We start from the raw sequence: 22,360 nt of genomic DNA, 5'->3' as shown, positions 1-22,360 counted from the left end.
CTCCGGAGGGCCCAACCGCCCGCCCAAGCTTCTTAGTGGTTTTTTAAGTCTTTGGCGCTTCCGCACACGTGCACGGCATGTATAGTGCTTGTGCAACGCTCCGCTGAGCAACTGGAGGGTTGTGGAGGGGCTAAGATACAGGCGCGCACTGCACATGTCCATGTGGACGCTGCCGGGCCCATCCACCCACTCACCCGCCTGCCTGAGCTCCTTACCGGTCTTTTAAGTCTTTGGCGCTTCCGCGCATGTGCACGGCACGTACAGCACCTGCATGACACTCTGCCGAGCAGCTGGACTGTTGCGGAGGCGCTAAGATGCATACCGCGCTGCGAGCGTTCATCTGGATGCCGATCTGGAACCCACCACTGCCTCGGGATGTGTGTTCTGTTAAGATACGGCCTGTTGTGCCTTAAAATGGCCTCTACTGTGCAGCACTGTGGAGTTGCCATGGTAACTGCTTCACAATATTCCACAAGGGGGCTCCCTCTGGTAAGGGGGAAAATCCAACATTAGAAATTGCGGTGTTGTTCATGGAATGAAGGTTGGGATAAATCAATACCTGGGCAGAGTTCGGTTATCAGCTAGTTATTCCTAAATTGCAAACATTACAATGCACAGGAATAATTTAGTTATTCCTAAATTGCAAACATTACAATGTCTGCTGCTGACTTCAAACACGCATGCATGTGCACACACCCATACATAAGCATACATACATGTATGAGAGTTTAATGATTGGCAGACTGTGAGTATGCAGCTTATTTGGGGTTTGTACTTGCTACTGAGATCTACTCAAGAGCAAGAACAGCATTTAGATATAAAATGTGCGCTTTATGGATTCAAATTAACACATTCCCACACACTGGGAGACTAATGGAATTTGCAAATCCCCTATTAACAAATTTTGCAAAATACTGCTTCTCCTCCTCGCTCAGAGCTATAACTTGCATACTGTATTCGCTGTATGCGGTTATTGGAAAAGAGACAGACGAAATCCTTCCTGGAGTTCAAAAGAAACTTGAGAGAGATTTATCTGGGAAGACAGCTGGACAATATCTGGCAAGCATTGCGGTGTTGGGAGATTTCTGTCCCCTTAGGAATTGTACAAAACTCTCCCACCAAATTGGAGGGAGGGAACCGACAGAAGGGATCCTGTCTGTGGAACATGTGAAAATGGGAAATATTTTGGCAAAAAAGGGTTTTGATGAATTGCAGAGTTATCGAAACAAAGATTATAGTCTGTCTTCAATAGACAAAATATTGGGATAAATGTCAAGAAGCTTACTTTTTTTCCTTTTGGAAAACTAAACTGCTAGTTGCTGAATGTTAAAAGTGTTTGGATCATTTATCAGTTGAAAAACGGCACTGGAAAACTTGGTTAGAAGCTATATTAGAAAACGTATCAGATAAAAGTTTATGGTAATACGATCAGCAATAGTAGAAAATATTGATGCTTATACAATTTTAAAACAATATTTTCTGTTTGTGATTATACACTTTTCTTTTTTATGTTTTATTTATTTTATTTATGTTACTTTCCATTTCCACCAAACAGTGTGAGATCTGGGTACGGTTATTAAAACAGTCATAATCCACATATTTGTTATTATATTTGTCACAACAATAGTATTATATATTAATACAATTACTATAATGCATAACATCATCATCAAATTCCCTCCACATTAACATTTCCTCTTTTTTATATCTCCTTCTAATTTCTGTTTCTATTGTCTAACCATTCAATAAAATACATCCCACGTCAGAAAATATTCAGTTCCTTCTTTATCCTTAATAAGAAGTGTTAATCTGTCAATTTCTGCACATTCTAGTATTTTCTTAATTACAGCCTCATGTCAGAGTTCCAAGTAGCATCCAAAATTAAATCAGAGTCCGAGGCAAAGGATTCCTCAAAGTTCCAATTTATTAAGAGAGTCATTTTGGCACATCTGGGAAAACCTGAATTTGAAAGCTTCCCGATTTTCCACACTCAGTTGAAAAGTTCAAGATCTTGCCCCCACACCCACAAGCCTATCACATGGTCCAATCTTCCATTGCCATGCTGGCAGTTCCACCCATCCAGTTCAGTTGCAGAGGCACAGAGACAAAGGATGACCTTGGCTTTCTAGAAAGAATGTTGTTATGGCTACATATCCTCTAACTCCGTGCAATCCCCCCTCCCATTTTCCCACAATAGAAAATGCATAGTAGAATTATAGAGTGTGTGACAGGCCAAAGGTCCAAAAGAAAAGATGGCTGCAGACCTGACAATGGTGTATCATCATTTATCCATTGTTGCACAAATACAATTCTAGCTGCAATTAATTGTGATTATACACTTTTCTGGTGTGTTTAATTAGGTCTTCCTCTTCTCCCACCCCTTGAATTAGCAAACCTTTTCTCCATTCCAGATGGGAAGGTCGCAAATGACCCCAGGATACTGCAACATGTCGGTTGCCAAATTTTGACCCACAGTGACAAGTCTTAAATGCAAGGACACTTTTTTTGCAGAAGTGTTGCAACTTGCAGAGGACATTAAAGGAATGGTTGTAAGTTGAGAACTACCTGAACAGGCTTTGAAACCAGAGGCAGGTTTCACATAATTTTACCACCAGTTCGCTGCGCACCGAAACTGTGAGCGCATGTACGCTCGCCTTCTGCACATGCGCTTTGCCCGCTCGAACAGCTTGCACACATGCGCGCGGCTTAGAAAATGTGGCTAAAGAGTACAGCATAGAGACAGGTCGTCACTACCAGTTTGCCCGAACTGGCTGAATACCACCAGTTTGAAACCATCTAACACAGGGGTCTCCAACCTTGGCAACTCTGGAAGCCTTCTACAGGCTCTGCATGGCCATTTTGGTGAAGGGGCAGGGTTTCAGGAGGCCAAAAATACGGTATTCAGTGTATAAGGCGCACCCAGTTTTTCAGCATCTTTTTTGAGGGAAAAATCAGTATATAGTGCAGGGGTTAGCAACCTGCGACTCTGGAGCCACATGTGGCTCTTTCACCCCTCTGCTGCGGCTCCCTATCACCGGTCGGCTCCACAATTGATAGGCCTTTTGGTTAGGACAGGTACAGGAAAAAGGACTGCGCTGCACTAGGAGGAGACTCTATGGTGGGGGAACTGGACTTCCGCTCAGCTTCAGAATTGAATGGGGGGCTTCCGGTTAGGACCTTTGTGGCTCTTTTGAGTGTTTAAGGTTGCCGACCCCTGGCATAGCGCAATATTAATGCAATATTAGGGTTTTTTAATTCAATTGATTAATTCAATTGAATTAATTAATTATTAATTCAAATTATTAATAATTAATTCAATTTAATTCAATTGTATAGAATGTGAAGGATGCTTGCTTGAGTTTTGTTCTTTACGTATAATGGACACCGAAGATGGCATTTAATTTCATTGTACGAGGTGCAATAAAGTAAACTAAAGATATAATCAATTTGTCTGTGGATTGAAAAACACACAACTAAAACAGAAACCAGAGGGACACGAGGGCTTCCACGATTAATCAAAACTGTACACAAAGCTTTTCATTTTTAATAAAACGTGCAATGACATCTTTTTTTACAAACGGAGAATGGTTTGCACTGAAACAGTGTCAGCGCAAGCAGGCTCTCCAGACAGGCTGAGCCTGTAATATTAGTAGCATATTTTTTGGAGTATAAGACGCACCCTTTTCCCTCATAAAAGAGGATGAAAATCTGGGTGCGCTTTATCACTGAATATAGTTTTTTTTACCTCAAGAAACCCTGTGCCCTTCACCAAAATGGCTGTGCATAGCCTTTAGGAAGCTTCCAGAGTGCTCCTGGGGGCTGGAGAGGGCAAAAATGAGCGAAAAACGTGCTGGTTTTTGCTCATTTTTGCCCCCCCCCCCCCCGGAGCACTCTGCAAATCTCCTGACGCTACTTATGGATATATATTTTTTGGGGGGAAAAAACGGGCCCATTTTCATGAAATACGGGCCGTTTTGGAGAGGTCTACAGAGTGCAAAAACTTTTTTTTTTTTAATTTGCCTCTTCAAAATCTTGGTGCATCTTATACTCCGGTGTGTCTTATACTCCAAAAAATACGGAAATTCTAAGATATTTCTAGGCCCCAAATTTTGGGGACTGATGATCTAACAGCGCTGAGGAGCTTTCATTTTGGGAGACAATTCAGTGATCTCCGGAATTGGTGCAAACTTCCCGTTCGGGACCAGAAGTTGAAGGAAACTCTGGATGAAGCTACAAGAACTGCCCTTTACAATTTTTATAACAAGGGAAATGTCATTTCTGCAGCCTTCTAATCATCTGGTTCTTGCTTTTCTTCTTCGCTGAGCTTTTCAGCTTCTTCCGAGTTCTGTCCCAGAGCTCCTTTGGGGAGAAATTGTTCGACTTTCACATCTAAGGCTTCGCTGGTTGAACTTCGAATGCTCATACTTGTTACAAAAGAACCTTAAATTTAAAAGAGAGAGAGAGAGAGTGAGTGCAAGCAAGAGGGAGAAGAGAGAATTCAGCTTAGTTTGGTACAATGATCTAACATGGACAACATTGTGCAGAATCATTGAAAAATAGTGCTTAAAATGGCAACTCTAAGTAAGAGTATGTTAGACTAGAATAGCAGAGTTGGAAGGGACATTGGAGGTCTTCTAGTCCAACCCCCTGTCTAGGCAGGAAACCCTATACCGTTTCAGACAAATGGTTATCCAATCTCTTCTTAAAGACTTCCAGTGTTGGGGCATTCACAACTTCTGGAGGCAATTTCTGTTCCACTGATTAATTGTTCTAACTGTCAGGAAATTTGTCCTCAGTTCTAAGTGGCTTCTCTCCTTGATTAGTTTCCACCCATTGCTTCTTGCCCTACCCTCATGTGCTTTGAAGAATAGCTTGACTCCCTCTTCTTTGTGGCAACCCCTGAGATATTGGAAGACTGCTATCATGTCCCCCCTAGTCCTTCTTTTCATTACACTAGACATACCCAGTTCCTGCAACCGTTCTTCATATGTTTTAGCCTCCAGTCTCCTAATCATCTTTGTTGCTCTTCTCTACACTCTTTCTAGAGTCTCCACATCTTTTCTACATCGTGGCGACCAAAACTGGATGCAGTAATCCAAGTGTGGCCTTCCCAAGGCATTATAAAGTGGTATTACCCCTTCACGTCAATCTTGATTCTATCCCTCTGTTGATGCAGCCTAGAACTGTGTTGGCTTTTTTGGCAGCTGCTGCACACGGCTGGCTCCTATTTAAACGGTTGTCCACTAGGACTCCAAGATCCCTCTCACAGTTACTACTATTGAGTGAGGTACCACATATACTGTACCTGTGCATTTTGAGCTTCTCATATGTCAGTGGAAGAGATTTAAGCAGGTACATACGCGTATCTTCCCAAGCTACTTACAATCCAGATTTGAAGTTCGGGCAGTGTCCCCTACCAGTCAAATAATCACATTTTTGGGTGCTCAGCAACTGGCCCTCATTTATATTCTCCCATAGCCACGTGACCATGATTTACAACTTAAAGCAACAACAACTAGAAACCAGGATTTAGTTCCAGTTTCTGGCAAGAAATACCCATTGGCGAAAATATATTTGCTTCACCCCCGCTTTGTTCACTTAACAACCTGCAGTGATTCAACAACTGTGACCAGAAAGGTCATAAAACGGGGAGGAACTCCCTAGCAACTGTCTTGGTTAGCAACAGAAATCTGAGGCTCAATTGTGATCATAAATCAAGGACTACCTATACATTTTTGTCTTCCAGACTCTGCAAAAATAATAATAATAATAACCCACAAACCATTCTAATCCCTGTCTGTTCCAGGAGTTGTCCTTGCAGGAGAAAAACAGCTTAACCGATACCCTCAAAAGAGCTGGAACACTCAGTCAAGTCCTTGAAAACAGTCACAGATTGTTCTGACGCCAACACAAAAAATGATGCGGTGTGCCCTGACCTTAAAACAAAATTCTCAGAACCCCAAACATTTTACTTGGGAGTTCAAAACATCTGATAAGGGTTCTTCAAGGCCCTTCCAAACATTTCCAAGATAGGAACTTCCTGCACAAATGTTTCCCATCCTGGCAGGGAGAAATTATTATTTTTTTTCTAACTGAGTAATTCTGCAGGAAACAAAAAACAGGACTTTTCAGCATTAATAATTCGGCCACTTTAAAGCAGAAGGTTCTTCTCAAAACTCCCAAAACAACTTCTTTAAAAGAATGCAAAAGTGTGGTTTTTTTTTTATAAATTTCCCTCTGAAGGGAGGGAGGGAGGAAGATGACTTGCAGATGTGAAGCAAAATAATTAGCAATAGCTCTTTTAAGCAATTTTGCGCTGATATTTTCCCTGTTACTGTTTTTATTGTTTAGCATGGCAATGCATATTATTATTATTATTTTACTGTTTTCTCCTTGCAGCTAGCAAAATGGTACCCCCACTCCTCCAACTTACATTCATTTGGGCAATATCACTAGCTATCAGCATCGATTAAGAAATTTTAAACAAGAGCAGCTCACCATGTTTCAAAGTTTTGTGTTTGCAAATGTCCTTAATAATACTGTCCAGATTGGCAAGAATCTGATCATTAGGCATGTCCAGCTGAAAAAGGGAATGAAAAAAATAAACGAAAAAGTAAACAATAAATGCTGTCAGGGTTTATAAAAATTGCGGGGATCAGGTCAATATTTTATCAATGCATTTTCTCATCAATTAAAGGCTGCAAGTGCTATTAATATCATCAGTGTCTTTAGCCCAGTAATACCCTGGGTATGTCCTAATTTTCATTCAAATTCAATCACTGTAAATTATGTAGAGAGCAGTATTTCTCAATTTTGGAAACTTTTAAGGTGTGTGGGCTTCAACTCCCAGAATTCTCCAACCAAAGGGAAGTTGGACAACTGTCTTGGTTGTTGTTGTGGTTAGTTGTGAAGTCATGTCCTATGGACAATGTTCCTCCAGGCCTTCCTGTCCTCTACCATCCTCTGGAGTCCATTGAAGCTCACGCCGGCTGCTTCAGTGACTCCATCCAGCCACCTCATTCTCTGTCGTCCCTTTCATCTCTTGCCCTCCATCTTTCCCAGCATGAGGCTCTTCTCCAGGGAGCTCTTCCTTCTCATTAGGTGGCCAAAGAATTTAGTTTAGTGGTTTAGTGGTTTATTCGACTTGTATGCCGCCCTATTCCCGGAGGGACTCAGGGCGGCTGACAAACCAGAAGGGAAGGGATACAATACAAAAAAGTAAAAAGACAAAAAACAAACAACAATACAAAACAATTTAAAAGTCACAACACGCACAACAATTTGAGTAGGGGTGGAACTCAGGAGCCCCAGGCCTGCTGGAACAGCCAGGTCTTAACAGCTTTTCGGAAAGCCTGAAGGGTGGTGAGGATCCGACTCTCCACGGGGAGATCATTCCAGAGGGCCGGAGCAGCCACAGAGAAGGCCCTCCTCCGGGTGGTCGACAACCGGCATTGGCCTGCAGATGGAATTCGGAGGAGGCCTAATCTGTGGGATCTGATGGGTCTGTGGGAGGTAATTGGCAGAAGGCGGTCTCTCAAGTACCCAGGTCCAATACCATGTAGGGCTTTATAAGTGACGACTAGCACCTTGAAGCGTATCCTGAGACCAATAGGTAGCTAGTGCAGCTCACGGAGGATAGATGTAACGTGGGTGTATCGAGGTGCACCCACAATCGCTCGCGGGGCTGCATTTGAGTTTCCTCTTCAGGATCTGGCCTTCTAAAGAGCAGTCCGGGTTGATCTCCTCTAAGACTGACCGGTTGGATGGCCTTGCAGTCCAAGGGACTCAATGCAGGAGTCTTCTCCACCAACCCAAGGGAAGTTGGATAACTGTCTTTGTTTGCTATGGAAATTCTGGGCTCAATTAAGTAAGTTGAGGACTACCAGTAAAGATTTATTTAATGGCCAGAACTTCAACCATTTTACCAACCCAGAATGAGAAATGGCAACTTGCTCAGTTTTCAGGAGCAAATAATAATAGCAAAAATAAATAAATAACAAAACATCATGATTTGCAAATTGAAGTGGAGCAACTATGGAGGAAGAAATCAATGGTTGTACCAACAGTAATAGAAACTTCAAAAAACCTGTTTTTTGGCCTTATTCTGGGCCATTTTTAGTCCAAAAGCACCCCCCAAAACAGCCTTTTTCCGGCCCGTTTTTAGGTGCTCTGGTGCCCGCGAAGACCAGCTGCCTGGCGCACATATGCGCACCAGAAGCCAGAAGAGCAGCTGGCTATGGTGCACATGCCCACAGAGAGGGCTCTACGTGCCAACTCTGGCACGTGTGCGATAGGTTTGCCATCATGGCACTAACTACTATGTTCTGCTGAAGGACCCGTTTCAAAAAAGCAAAAATGGAAATGGAAAGAAATAAGTGTGTTGGTGCTTATTTTCGTATATGCCTCGTAAAGCGTACCATTGCAAACGGGGTTTGGATGTGGTTGTCGTCGGTCACAGCATATTCATGGCAGACTTTGAAGAAATTAAGCGTCTCAGGGATATTGTAAGTAATAGTACCTGTTTCAAAAAAAAAAGAAGAAAAGAAAACCCCACAAAGTAGAGTTAAATTCAATGTTCCCTACTGTATTTTTCGGAGTATAAGACGCACCTTTTTCCCCCAAAAAAGAGGCTGAAAATCTGGGTGCGTCTTATACACCAAATACAGCATTTTTTTTGCCTCCCGAAACCCCACACCTTTCACCAAAATGGCCGTGCATACCCTTAAGGAGGCTTTCAGAGAGCTCCTGGGGGCTGGGGAGGGCAGAAATGAGTGAAAAATGAGCCATTTTCTGCCCCCCAGCAGCACTCTATAAACCTCCATAAGGCTATGCATGCAATTTGTTTGACAAAAAACGGGGCCGTTTTCGCGTAAAACGGGCCGTTTTTTGCTCATTTTTGCCCACCCCCACCCCGCTAGGAGCACTCTGCAACCACCACCCCCAAGGCTATTCATGCTTTTTTGGGGGGGGGAAACAGGTCTGTTTTCGTTTTTGGGAGGTTTGAAGAGTGCAAAAACTTTTTTCCTCGCTTTCGGAAAGCTCTTTAACTGATTGATGAGAATTACATGGATCAAATGTTGTACCAGCAGAAACACCTACCTATCTACTGTATTTCTCCCTCTCTCTCTCTATTTCTCTCTTCTCTTTCCCTCCACCTACCTACCTACCTACACACACTCATTCTCTCCCTACCTATCTACTGTATTTCTCTATTTCTCTCTCTCTATCCCTCCACCTACCTACCTACACACACTCACTCTCTCCCTACCTATCTACTGTATTTCTCTCTCTCTATTTCTCTCTCTATCCCTCTATCTATCTACACACTCTATCTCTCCCTACCTACTGTATTTCTCTATCTCTCTATCCCTTTAGCTACCTACCTAACTACTCTCTCTCTCCCTATCCACTGTATTTTTCTCTCTCTCTATCCCTCTACCTACCAACTTACCTACTCTCTCTCTCTCCCTACCTACTGTATTTCTCTCTCTCTCTATCCCTTTAACTACCTACCTAACTACTCTCTCTTTCCCTATCTACTGTATTTTTCTCTACCTACCAACCTACCTACTCTCTCTCTCCCTACCTACTGTATTTCTCTCTATATATATTTCTCTCTCTCTCTATCCCTCTACCTACCAACCTACCTACTCTCTCTCTCTCCCCTACTGTATTTCTCTCTATATATATATTTTTCTCTCTCTCTATCCCTCTACCTACCAACCTACCTACTTTATCTCCCTACCTATCTATCTACTGTATTTCTCTCTCTATCTTTCTATTTCTCTCTCTCTATCCTACTTTCCTACCTACACTCTCTATATCTCTATTTTTTTCTCTCTCTATATCCCTTTATCTACCTATCTACCTAACCAAGTTTGGTTGAAATTGTTCGAGGCGTTCCAGAGTTATGCTAGAACCTAATACACGCACGCGCACACACTTTTTATATATATATAGATAACAACATCAGGATATTTTACATGCATAAAAGTGGAAAGATTTGATACCTTTTTTCTTCTCCCTTCTAACTCAGTTATTAGTTGTTATTATTTTTTATCTCTTTCCTTTAAAATTTTAATAAAGTTCTTTTTTTTTTTTATAGAAAAAATAAATATCCTTTTCTTACCATTTTTGATGGAAGGGTACTTTTGTTTCAGAAAATTCCTTAAATGGGTAATTTTTGTTGTTATGTCAGGCACTGCGATATAAAAATCTGCCTCAATTTCCTCATTTAAAATCTGAAAGTCCACAAATAAAAAGATTGGTCAAGATTTACCATTTTGTCAGTTATATGTGCAACAGAAGTGCCTATTAAACAATATTTTTTTCCCCATATCCTCTTTGCGACAAATGTAGCATGAGCAGACATATAAAATTAACAGTAGTTTAGATTTTTTTTTTTCTTAAACACAACGCAATCTCTTTGCAACCCTTAAAATTTGAAGGAACAGAATTATGAGCTAAAATTAAAAAATAATAATGATCTTTCGGCTCATTCTTCGCATTTGTGGATTGCACACCAGTGTTCGCCACCACCTGATATCCTCAAAGGTGCGCCAGGTACAGGCGGGATTTTCGGAAGCTGCAGAAGCCATGTGAGAATGAGGTACGCTCTCGTGTGGCCTCAAGAAGTTGTGCAAGAGAGCCAGAATGGAGCTTCTAAAAATAATGTGAAGAAATTGCGTAGCAATTCAGAGACACTAACACAGATACTGTGTTTCCCCCAAAATAAGACAGGGTCTTATTTTCTTTTGCCCCATGAAATATGGCCTTGGCTTATTATAGGGGGAGGGCTTATTGTTTTGGGGTTGCCAGGCAGCTGTTCCCTTGTGAGTGGGCTCCCAAAGAGCCGGGCACAGCCAAGGCACGTGGCTCTCTGCCCGCTCCCCAGCTCCCACGGCTTGGCACATTAGGGATACCCCCTAGGTCAGTACATGGAGCTCTGCCCGGCTGGAGAGGGCGGTTACGCGAGCGCCTGTTCCGCCTCCAGCAAGCATGCCTCCCACCCTCACCGTGCCCTGGCCCAGCCGCCGCTGCGCTCCGAGCGTAACTACTTCTCCGGCTTCCAAACTCCAAAACTCGGCTGCCGAGTCTTCCAGCAGCGGCCGTTCTAGGACTGCGCTCTATGGTTGTGGGCTGGCTGCCGGAAGATTCTGTCTGTTGTAAGTTGAGGACTACCTCTACATAGGAGATAGGTTAACTCCCCCCCACTATTCAAAATCGGTCATTTTCCAACCTTAACCAAGAAACGTTTAACATTCTTCCTGAGTTAATGCACTCAGGGGACATACATTAGCAACAGAGAGTTCTAAAAAGGAAAGTAAATGTTTAAAAATAAAACTCCACGCAGAGTTTTGCTGCAGCAGCTTCAAACAATTCACGCTATGGCTTGAGTTGAGTTGTGAGAGGTGCTGCAAAGCCGAAGAATAAAACTACCCTGTTCAGTTTAAGACCTTCAAAAACCAGAGAATTACGTTTTGGACACAGAAGTTAAATTCTTAGGTCTCTTAGCAGCTGTTGGTGTTTCTTTTCTTTTTTTTTCCCCTGAAAGAATAACTTATATTTATGGCTTACCGTATTTTTCGAAGTATAAGCGAATCTTTTTTCCCTCAAAAAAAATGCTGAAAATCTGGGTGCGTCTTATACACTGAATACACCATTTTTTGCCTCCCAAAATTTGAATTTATTGCATTTATATGCCGCCCTTTTCCCCGAAGGGGACTCAGGGCGGCTCACAATCCAAGTCAGGGAAGGGGGTACAGATAAGGGATAAAAAAAGACGAACAGAACAATACACAATTTAAAAGCACACAACAACCATACCATTCGAGGGGGGGGGGGCAAAAGCTCTTTAGCCCCAGGCCTGTCGGAACAGCCAGGTTTTAAGGGCTTTGCGGAAGGCCTGGAGGGTGGTGAGGGTTCGAATCTCCACGGGGAGCTCGTTCCAAAGGGTCGGAGCAGCCACAGAGAAGGCTCTCCTCCGGGTAGTCGCCAGTCGGCATTGGCCGGCGGATGGAATTCGGAGGAGGCCTAATCTGTGGGATCTAATCGGTCTAGTGGAGATAATTGGCAGCAGGCGGTCTCTCAAAACCCCGCCCCCTTCACCAATATGGCCATGCAGAGCCTTTAGGAGGCTTCCAGAGTGCTCTGGGGGCTGGGAAGGGCAAAAATGAGTGAAAAATGGGCCGGTTTTTACTCCCCTCCCCCAGTCCCCAGGAGCACTCTGCAAGCCTCCTAAAGGCTATGCATGCCCTTTTTTGTCAAAAAAAATGGGCCCATTTTCAAGACAAACAGGCTGTTTTGGGGAGGTCTGCAGTGTGCAAAAACTTTTTTTAAAAAAATTTGCCTCTTCAAAATCTTGGTGCGTCTTACACTCCAGTGCACCTTATACTCTGAAAAATACGGTACATCCCTTGTCAAATGTATGCAGGATATCAGGGGAATTTCCTAAGAAGCCAAAGGGGGGGGAAAATCCAAATAAGATTTCTAAAAGTCAGAACAAACAGATTTTCGGTGATTTATAGGCGTCTTAGACCCCCCCACCCCCCACCCCCATCTAGAACTAGACAAAACAAAGTCATTCTTGGCTGCAAATAGGGAGAAATAATGTCAATTGCTGAAACCAGCAGCTGTAGAACTCAAACTTTCATTTCAGCAGAATTTATGCTTTCCAGAGGCCAGGCTTTTGACACATCTGCAGTTTTCTGGACAGAGCCCACCCAGGGTCTTGCCTATGGTAGAAGGGATGAGCCAGTCCTAACCTCTGACCCCAGAAAAACTTACGAAGAAATCAGAAGAGCTGATTTCAATTGTGATTTTAAAAAAACATATACGTATTTTCAAATACCGGCTTCACTAACTCGGGTCCTCCTACAATGCTGGCTCCGTTTTCTGTTGCTAGCTCTGCTTCTTTTGGGTCCTGGAAGGGAAAATAAAAATGATTTAGCTAGAAGACGCCGGGGAGGTTCGACTGACGATTGCAACGGAAGCCAAAATTTCTGCCGCTAAGCGAGACAGTTACGTGCGTTTTGCACCATTTTACGACTTTTCTTGCTAAGAGTTGTTTAAGCGGATCCCTGCCATTGTTAAGTTAGCAACAGATCTGTTTAAGCACATCTGGTTTCCCCGTTGAGTTTGCTCGTGGGGTCTCAAAAGGGAGAATCACGTGACCCCCCCCCCCGGGGACATTGCAACCATCATGCTACTGTATTTATCGGAGTATAAGACACACCTTTTTCCCCCCTAAAAGAGGGTGAAAATTTGGGTGCGTCTTATACACCGAATGTAGTCCCACCCAACCACTGTCCCCCACCCTTTGGCTCCTTCACGCCCAGCAATTTACCTCCTTGCGGCAAACGGGGAAAATGGGGTTTGCGGAGGAGGCAATAGGCTATGGCAATCCCTGCAGCCTGAAACAGCTGATCATGGGGAGGCCCCTGCTGAAACTGAAATTGAAAGTGAAACTTGCTGTTTGCGGCAAGGAGGCAAATTGCTGGGAGGGAGAGGCAGATTTCCCCCCCTTCTAATCAGGCTAAACTGAAACAGGCTGTTTGCTGCAAGGAGGTAAGTCCATAACTATCAATGCCTATAGAATGTTGATGTCAGCCTCTGCTTTGCTGTTGCTTCGACTGCCATGAAATGGGGAGGCAGGGCATGGTATTTGGGAGGGGTTACTCATTGTGCTGGAGGAAGGTTCTGGAATTCAGCTGCCTGTCTGGCTACGCATGCGTAGGAGATTCCCGCCAGGACTAACGGCACCGACATTCCATCTTCATGATGCCTTTTGAAGTTATCTCACACCTGACACTTGGGAGAATTATGATTGGACTGTAGCTGTGATGCCAAGGGGTAGGGAATGGGCTATTCTATATATCAATTGCTTTCGCGCCTAAATAATCAGACTTCGCTTCGCTATGCCTTTAATAATTTATAATTAGTAAAAGTACACTTGATTTCTACTCATGGAGTCTCGTGGTCTTCTTTCCTAATTATCTAATGGAGAGGTTCTGACAGTTCAAATTATTAGATTTATTTTTTTAAAGACTGTTTATTATTGTTCTAGACAACTTAGCAAAATGAAGAAGTTTTTTGAAACAAAAGTTTGAACTGAAGAGGCCCAGTGCTATTGTACCTTCCTTTAAATATTAGAGAATAACGTATACTTCCAGAAAGCCACATCTGTACAAGTATAGTCTGAAATGTAACACTACAAACAGTGTATATCTTCTGTACTGTTTGCTGTTTGTTGCAAGGAGGCAAATTGCTGGGAGGCAGATATTTTTTCCCTTGTTTTCCTCCCCAAAAGCTAGGTGCGTCTTATACTTCAGAGCGTCTTATACTCCAAAAAATATGGTAGGTCGCACATGGCTCTTACGAGCTCAATTTTCGCTGGCAGAGCGCTGCAGGAGGCCATTGTGCTCGAAAACAGAGTGTGCGGCCCTCCCAAGCTCCGTTTTCACTGGCAGAGGCACTGCGGGTTCATCCTTTGCTGTCTCCAGGGCGGATCCGCAGGTCAGATCTAACTACCCAGTGAGCCAGATTTGGCCCCAGGGCCTCGAGTTTCGACACCCCTGCTCTAAGAATTTCTATCACCCATATCTAAGGATACATTAACGCAGCCTGGGTATTTCATGGCCCGAGGGCCACATCCTGTCCTTGGGTGGTACCAGCCCAGCCCATGGCATTGGGGGGTAGAGTGTGGGACATCAGCAGCAGTGGGATGGGGCATTGGCAGCAGGGGGTGAGGCAATAGTATGGTGTCATTGGAGAGAACGGAGCTGTGTCGGCGGTGGGCGAGTGGGTGAGTAGGCAGTGTTGGCATTGGGGTTGGTAACAACATTAGGGCCGGTGGGATGGCATCAGGGGCAGGACAGTGGCAGCCCTCCATAACCATCCCAGTTTCTCATCTGACCCCTCGGGGAAAATTAATTGCCCAGCTCTGTATGGAGGGATACCCAAGATCACTTTTCTGCTTTCACTAAAGTGCTTTTCTTGCTGTTCACACATTAAAATCAAATAAATTGAGTCTCTACATGTAAAGTAAATTTCTGACACCTTAAGCAAACCTCATCCACTCTCCCTCATGTCTCGTGGGAACAGAGGGATGCGGTATGCCAATGTAACATGCACGTGACTGAAGTACTTTTGGCTCAATGCTCAACAGCTCACCTGTGTGAATACTAAAATCTTGGGGATGGCATCTGTGAAACGGTAAGGCAACAAAAGAGTACTAATAAATGGTCCCATAGTTTTCTGGAAGTATAAAAGAAAGAAAGAAAATCCACATTATCTAATTCAACAGAACAAATATGGATTTGATACATGAGACATTTTATATATAGTAGTATAGCCTTTAATGTCATTGTACAATATGTGTATATGTATTGGTCTTTTTGTTAATACAACTTTTTCTTTTTTAACGTTTTGTGTTTGGGGGATTTTTTTTTACTCTTCTTGGATTTTTTAAAAAACGTTTTGTATTTTAACTTTGTTTTGAATAAACTATCTCTTATACGTACGTACGTATATATGTTGCAGAGTAACTCTGGAACGCCTCAAGCAATTTCAACCAAAGTTGGTACATAGATGACTTACTCTTTGGAAACAAATACTGAGGGGGGTAGGAGAACCCTTTGTGTGTGTTCCAGCATAACTCTGAAATGCCTGACCTGTTAAGGAGAGTGAGCATGGAGTCATAGAGCGGCAATTGTTTGTGATATCATGGGAGGGAGGAGGGAGAGTCTGGGTCGTTGAGGAGAGCAAGTGTGACATCCTAGAGCGGCAATTGTTTGTGATGTCATGGGAGGGAGAAGGGAGAGTCTGGGCCGTTAAGGAGAACGAGTGCGACGTCCTAGAGTGGCAATTATTTGTGATGTCAGTTCCTTTGCAGCTTCCTCTGGAAAGCCAGCCCTCCACTGGACCAATGGTGAAGCACCTGATGGATTTGGGGCAAAGTCCCAGGATCATACATAGGGTGGGAAAGCGGAGCGCATGGGACGGGGAAGGGCAGGGATGATGGCATGGGAGTAGGGAGGAGAAAGACCCTTCTCGATGGCTCCCTGTCAGACAAACACTTCGATGTCTATAAATACCTGGGAGAGAGAATTATTTTACAGATAGATGATAGATAGATAGATAGATAGATAGATAGATAGATAGATAGATAGATAGATAGATAGATAGATAGATAGAAAGAGATAGAGAGATAGGGAGATAGAGGTAGGTAGGTAGGTAGGTAGGTAGGTAGGTAGGTAGGTAGGTAGGTAGGTAGATAGATAGATAGATAGATAGATAGATAGATAGATAGATAGATAGATAGATAGATAGAAAGAAAGAGATAGAAAGAGATAGAGATAGATAGATAGATAGATAGATAGATAGATAGATAGATAGATAGATAGATAGATAGATAGATAGAGGTAGGTAGGTAGGTAGGTAGGTAGGTAGGTAGGTAGGTAGGTAGGTAGATAGATAGATAGATAGATAGATAGATAGATAGATAGATAGATAGATAGATAGATAGATAGATAGATATAAAATAATTCCAGTTACCAACTAAGGCTGTAAAAAGAGAATGCTACATACAAGCCAATACCTTCCTTTCCGATTCCATATCCAAGGTGATGTGTGCGTACAATTCCTGGGTGGGAGGTGTAAAATCCAGTGTTTGAAATTTCTTCAAAAGCTCTAAAGCTGCTTCTGTGTCATAAACCTGTTTCTGATAACACCAGGTCAAATAAACATCATCCTTTGGTTCAAGCGGCAAAGGCAATTTATAACGGTCTTCCTTTTCCTTAGGCTCCAATGCCTTCTTTTTCTCCTGAGAGGCTCTTCTATATTTTCTAGGTAACCTTTCAGGAAATAAAAATAGATTGTTTTATGCAGCTTGGCCAAATGAATAATCGCAGTATTTTTTTTTTAAATAGCATATAGACCATCTTAGAGATGAGCGTTGCTTTAATGCACACCAAAACTAAGAAATAAACGCAACATATATTGCATATATCTAGAAATCTGCTTAATTTGAGAAAACTATTTGCTATATATCAAAATAAACACTGGTGACTAGTTATCATTATTTTCAATTATGAGACATACAGGAAAAAGAGAAGGAGAGACAAGAAATTAAATATACATTAAAAAGATTTTCACATTCGTGGATTAGAAAACTAGAAAACATTAAAGTTCCAGATGAGCTGCTTTCATTTCTATTTTAATAAGCTCAGCTCTTTTTCATGACAAACCTAGAACTACAGTAGAAATTAAAATTAAATTAATAATTTAACTGTTCCCTAAAAATATAGATTCGTCCATTAATATGAGTAGAAAATGAATTAAATTATTAAATTTTAAACTTTGATCATCCATCCTGAATGAATTCATCAGAATCAATAAAATCTGACTCCTTTAATATTTTTAACTATAACTAGTACTCCATGGAGCCAGCTTCTGAACATAATTAAAAGCACATCTACTATATGTTTTCAAAGTACAAAACATTATATTTATAAATGCTTACATAAGAAGCAAATGTATTTCACAATTGGCTGTATACTATAGAAAAACAGTGTCATAATCATTGAATCTGACAAATATTAGTATATTTTATAGTGGATAGTGTACAGTACTTTATTAACAATAGATTGCATATCTGAACTCAGATACTAATGAGTTTGAAGTATGTCTGGCCCCGCCATGTTTCTATTTATGATACTATGTTGTTGTGGCCCAGCAGGAGGTGTTGGAGCTGCCACCAGACTCCAACAGCGAGGGGCCCTAGGAGTCGGCTCTGGAGGATGTGGAGGACCCTGGACAGGGTTCCAACTCTGAGCAGGGCGCAGAAAGGCTGGTTGGCCACCAGGAGGCGCCTGAGCCTTGGACCAGTGGGGAGGAGACAAGGGAGTGTGAGCCTGAGACCAGCAGTGAGTTGTTCCTGGATGCATCGAAGAGCTAATAGGCGTAAGGAACAGTTGCGCAGTTACAGGAGGTAATTGCACTCAGCTGGTGGTCATTAGGCTCCTCTCCAGACTATAAAAAGACTACTTGTGCACACGCCCCTCTTTGCAGAAGTCAACGCATTGACTAAAAGTTGGAGAACTTTTGTAACTACTTTGGCAGGCTGGATTGCTGCCAAGGTTTGTCTGAGTTGCTGCCAAGGTCCTTATCTGTGTGTTATGTTTGGCTTTCAGCCACCGAGGTTTTGGTTTCTTGCTATTAAAGTACATTCCAGTTAAGCTTGTCTCGGCAGTCGTTACTGGACGGAGGAGGGGGTCAGAACACTATGTTCAACAACCACACTTGGAATAGGAACATCAGTTGCACCCAATTTTATGACCTTTTAGCTGCGATCATTAAGCAAACCACCATTGTTGTTAACATGATTGTTAAATGAATCTTTCTCCAATAAGTTTGCTTTTCAGAAATCGGGGGGAAATCACAAATGGCAATCATGCGATCCCAGGACTACCTGTATGTAACTATGTATATGCATGTAATTTTGTTTGTTTGCTTGTGTGTGTGTGTGTGTGTGTGTGTAAATATTTCGTTAACTATTCAAATTAATTCCACTTATTTACTTACTTTGCAGCATACTTTCTACTGGGAACAAATAAGTTGGTAAAACAAGGAACCACTGCAGAATACTGAACAATTCTAGAGGAAATATGGCTAGGACTCTGAGCAAAAACTGTGGAAAGACAAAAAGAATAACAATCCAAAAATGAACTATACTGCTAGTCTCGTCACTTAACTGCATAAGTTGGTATGGCTTTTCTAGATCCTTGTAACAGAAAAAGATCTATAGACAACAGAGCTTCGATATTTGCAAGTATTGCAACATGGTTTGGCAGAACTAACTAGACTTTCCCGTTCTCAAATGTAAAAATATGTTTTGAATAACTGCTGGATGGTGGTTGTTTTTTTAATTAAAAATTACAACTGTTTACCTTCATTTCATCTGCAGCCAAATGAGACACCGAAGAAATCAGCTTTCAATTTAGAATGGCTCTCAGAACTGGCTGTATTTTATATATGAGCACAACCTAAAAGGTCTGTTTCTTCAGAAGTAGTCATGGATGTTTTCTTTAGAATTATTCACTCTTAGCCAGACTCTCTAATTTTTGATTGGGGAGAGAGGAGGGGAGGCTAACCAGCACTTTTTTAAAAAAAAATCAGGATTTGGAGAAATTTGCTGTATTTTAGATTTCACACCAATTTCATCAACTTCCTCACTTCAAAATAGTTTATTTACTTCCATGCTTTTTACCAATAATGGCCCAAAGATACCCCTAAAGAGAGACTCTGTGAACAATTGACACACCGATTTATAATTAATCCAAAAACAATTTAGCTTCTCATTCAATGAAAGAAAAACCCTCTGTCTGGGGATGTTTATTATTTAAACTGTATATTTGTTAATCACCCTTGCCAACAAAAGTGCATATAGTCAAAGCTATGGTTTTCCCAGTTGCAATGGATGGCTATGAAAGTTGGACCATAAGAAAGGCTGAGCGCCAAAGAATTGAGGCCTTTGAACTATGGTGCTGGAGAAGACTCCTGCGAGTCCCTTGGACTGCAAGGCGATCCAACCTGTCAGTCCCGGAGGAGATCAACCCTGATTGCTCTATAGAAGGCCAGATCCTGAAGAAGAAACTCAAGTACTTTGGCCACCTAATGAGAAGGAAGATGGACTCCCTGGAGAAGAGCCTCATGCTGGGAAAGATTGAGGGCAAAAGAAGAATGGGATGACAGAGAATGAGGTGGCTGGATGGAGTCACCAAAGCAGTCGGGGTCAGCTTAAATGGACTCACTCCAGGTGATGGTAGAGGCCTGGAGGAACGTTGTCCATAGGGTCGTGATGGATCGGACACAACTTTGCAACTAGTAAGCAACCATAATTACTTGTAAGCTGCCCAAAATCATCTTGTAGGAAGGTAAAAATTTAATAAATAAATATTGCACATTGTTATATTACAATATATACATTTATATAATCATATAAATTATGATGGTAGGTTCAGCCAGCTATTAATTAGATCCATGAATTTGCTAAAGCTTTGAAGGAGATGTGTGTTTGTAGAATATTTATCCTGTAAACCTTATTAACACTATTAGATACTACCATATTTTCATGAAAAGCCCTATTGTCAGAAAATTTAAAAAATGAAAAGAATGATTTTTGCAAACATCTTTAATATTTGGCAAGTGGTTAAGAAATGCTGCTCTACAGCAACAGTCCTATTCTTTCCCCCACACACACTAGAATTCAAATATTTTCTTTATTTGAAATACAAAACATTGACAGCATGCAAAAGTAGTTAGCTATCCTTTCCAAGTCATTTATTTATTTTCATATATTGAAAATAAACCAATGTACCCATAGGCTAACTTTTTCATTTCATGTCTAAGTTAGAGATAATTGTATCAGTAATGTAAGGTAGTTTATTTAGTTCATCTCCATAAATAATGTCTTTCATGTTACTCAACTCCTATCCTAAGCCATGTTTAGAAAATGAACATAGAGGAACAGAAGACTGAAGGACTATAAATGGAAACTTCAATGCATTTAACAATTCTTTTTTTTTAACTCGATATCATTCATGTTGATCCAATTCACATTGACATTATTATCTATCACATTAATCAAATTATATAGTCTTGTTACATTGTTAAAATACCCACTCAAAGAAAAATACCTAAGATCTGTCAACTTCTAATCTACTATTTTCATTCATTCTTTTATGCATTTAAAAATCCCAATGTAGACGGAAGATTTTAAATTTGCAAAGCCATCAATTGTCCTGTCGTGCAACATACCGTAGGAGATGCAAAGAATTAAAGAATTGAAAGTCTAAGTTGCAACTCTTGGTAAACTTCATATCGGACCAAATTTTTTTTTAAAAAACAACAACCTCTGGGAATTAAATATTGTACATTTTGAGGTACATGCTAGGTACAGTTTATTTAATTTGCACAGCCATAACAGCACCAAAACCTGTGATACAATACTTACAGGAATGAAACTACCATAAACAACCATGAGAAAAATACCCTGCTTCATTTGAATATCCTGGCAAGAAACCATAGCCCCATGCTAAACCCACCGTTCTGTTGGGAGTCGGGAGGGGAGGAGGCATATCCATATAATACATTATTATTATTAATGTAAAATCCCAAGATAAGACATTTTGGAGAGAAATTAAGCTGGGATTGAGGAAAAGGGGCTTCTACGGATTTGATCCACACTCTCACCTCTCTGCAAGCAACACCGTACTACGGGCAGCGCCATCTTGGCCAGCCAAAAAAAAAGCGCAGAGGTGCTTTACCAAAAGCGGTCCGGGCCGCCACGCGGAGTCGGCAAGAAAGGTTCCGCCTCAGGGGGAAGGAAAAAAAGGAACAGAGAGGTGGACAGCGAATTGTTGCATTAACGGGGTCGCGCAAGCAAAGGGTGTTCTGGTGCTTGTTTGCATGGGACTAAAGTTTTATAACAACAGAGTAACAGAGTTGGAAGGGACCTAGAAGGTCTTCTAGCCCAACCCCCTGCTCAAGCAGGAAAGCATGGCTTATTAGGAAACACACCTTGCAGTCCCGCCAGTTTCGACTCCCTGTAGTTTGTAAACCATTATTTATGAACCAACAGCAGTTTATTGATTGAAGTTGAACCATGGTTAAATCGTGGTTTAGTGTATGTAAACTCATTGGCTTTTGCAGTGGGTATTGTTTTATAATTGATACATTTGTTAATGCTAATATGCTTTTCCATCTATTAATTATTGTAAAGAACACTACAACATGAAAATATTATGGTCCAGGAATTACATTTCATATTGTTTTCAACATTATTACAGGTATCCTAATGTTTACCAATGGTAATTGGTACTGGGAATTCTGTCACTAAACAATGTAGTCATAAGGAACAAGGTCATATGACTCTTGAGGCACATCAGTTCTGGCTGCTCTAGTTGCTGTTGTTAAATCCCACTATTTTTAAAAATGTTTTCTTTAATCTTGCTTTTTTTGTTTTTTTTTTACAAATAACTCAAGGTGGCAAGCCTATTCAACACACTTCTTCCTCCTATTTTCCCCACAACAGTGTGGGAAAAAACATCTATCTGGTTCAGTTCCAAGCCAGGTGAAAGGTACTGGAAACAAGATGGAGGCTGGAAGATGATTGGAAAGAGGGCCCATTTATTGATGAAGCAGAAGTTGTGTGATGCTGACCAGCTGACCATATTGAGTTGAGAATGGGGGGGGGGTGTATTTATACCTTCTCTTGGGCTTTGCACTTGAACTTCCTGTTCCTGTGCAAGAACATGTATTCTATTGGCTGTTGGCAGACTCCCGTGGTGCCATGTACAAA

At 41.7% G+C, this 22,360-nt stretch overlaps 1 protein-coding gene across 1 annotated transcript; it reads right to left on the bottom strand.

The window, feature by feature from the left end:
* Positions 1-3,932: 3,932 nt before the first annotated feature.
* MRPL1 (mitochondrial ribosomal protein L1) lies at positions 3,933-21,289 on the bottom strand. Its single transcript, XM_087723884.1, has 10 exons — positions 21,253-21,289; positions 18,948-18,958; positions 18,583-18,731; positions 16,598-16,853; positions 15,172-15,255; positions 12,851-12,922; positions 10,130-10,241; positions 8,418-8,518; positions 6,499-6,580; positions 3,933-4,440 (listed from the first exon to the last, which is right to left on the bottom strand). Exons 1-10 carry the CDS (start codon positions 21,287-21,289, stop codon positions 4,289-4,291), a joined length of 1,056 nt encoding a protein of 351 aa, XP_087580010.1. The 3' UTR covers positions 3,933-4,288.
* Positions 21,290-22,360: the final 1,071 nt, after the last annotated feature.

Source organism: Thamnophis sirtalis, unplaced genomic scaffold (assembly GCF_051295495.1).
Source record: "Thamnophis sirtalis isolate CommonGarterSnake01/CBP01778 unplaced genomic scaffold, rThaSir2_p1.2 scaffold_10, whole genome shotgun sequence".
NCBI classification, from domain to species: domain Eukaryota; kingdom Metazoa; phylum Chordata; class Lepidosauria; order Squamata; family Natricidae; genus Thamnophis; species Thamnophis sirtalis.
This window is presented reverse-complemented; position numbering and strand designations above follow the sequence as displayed.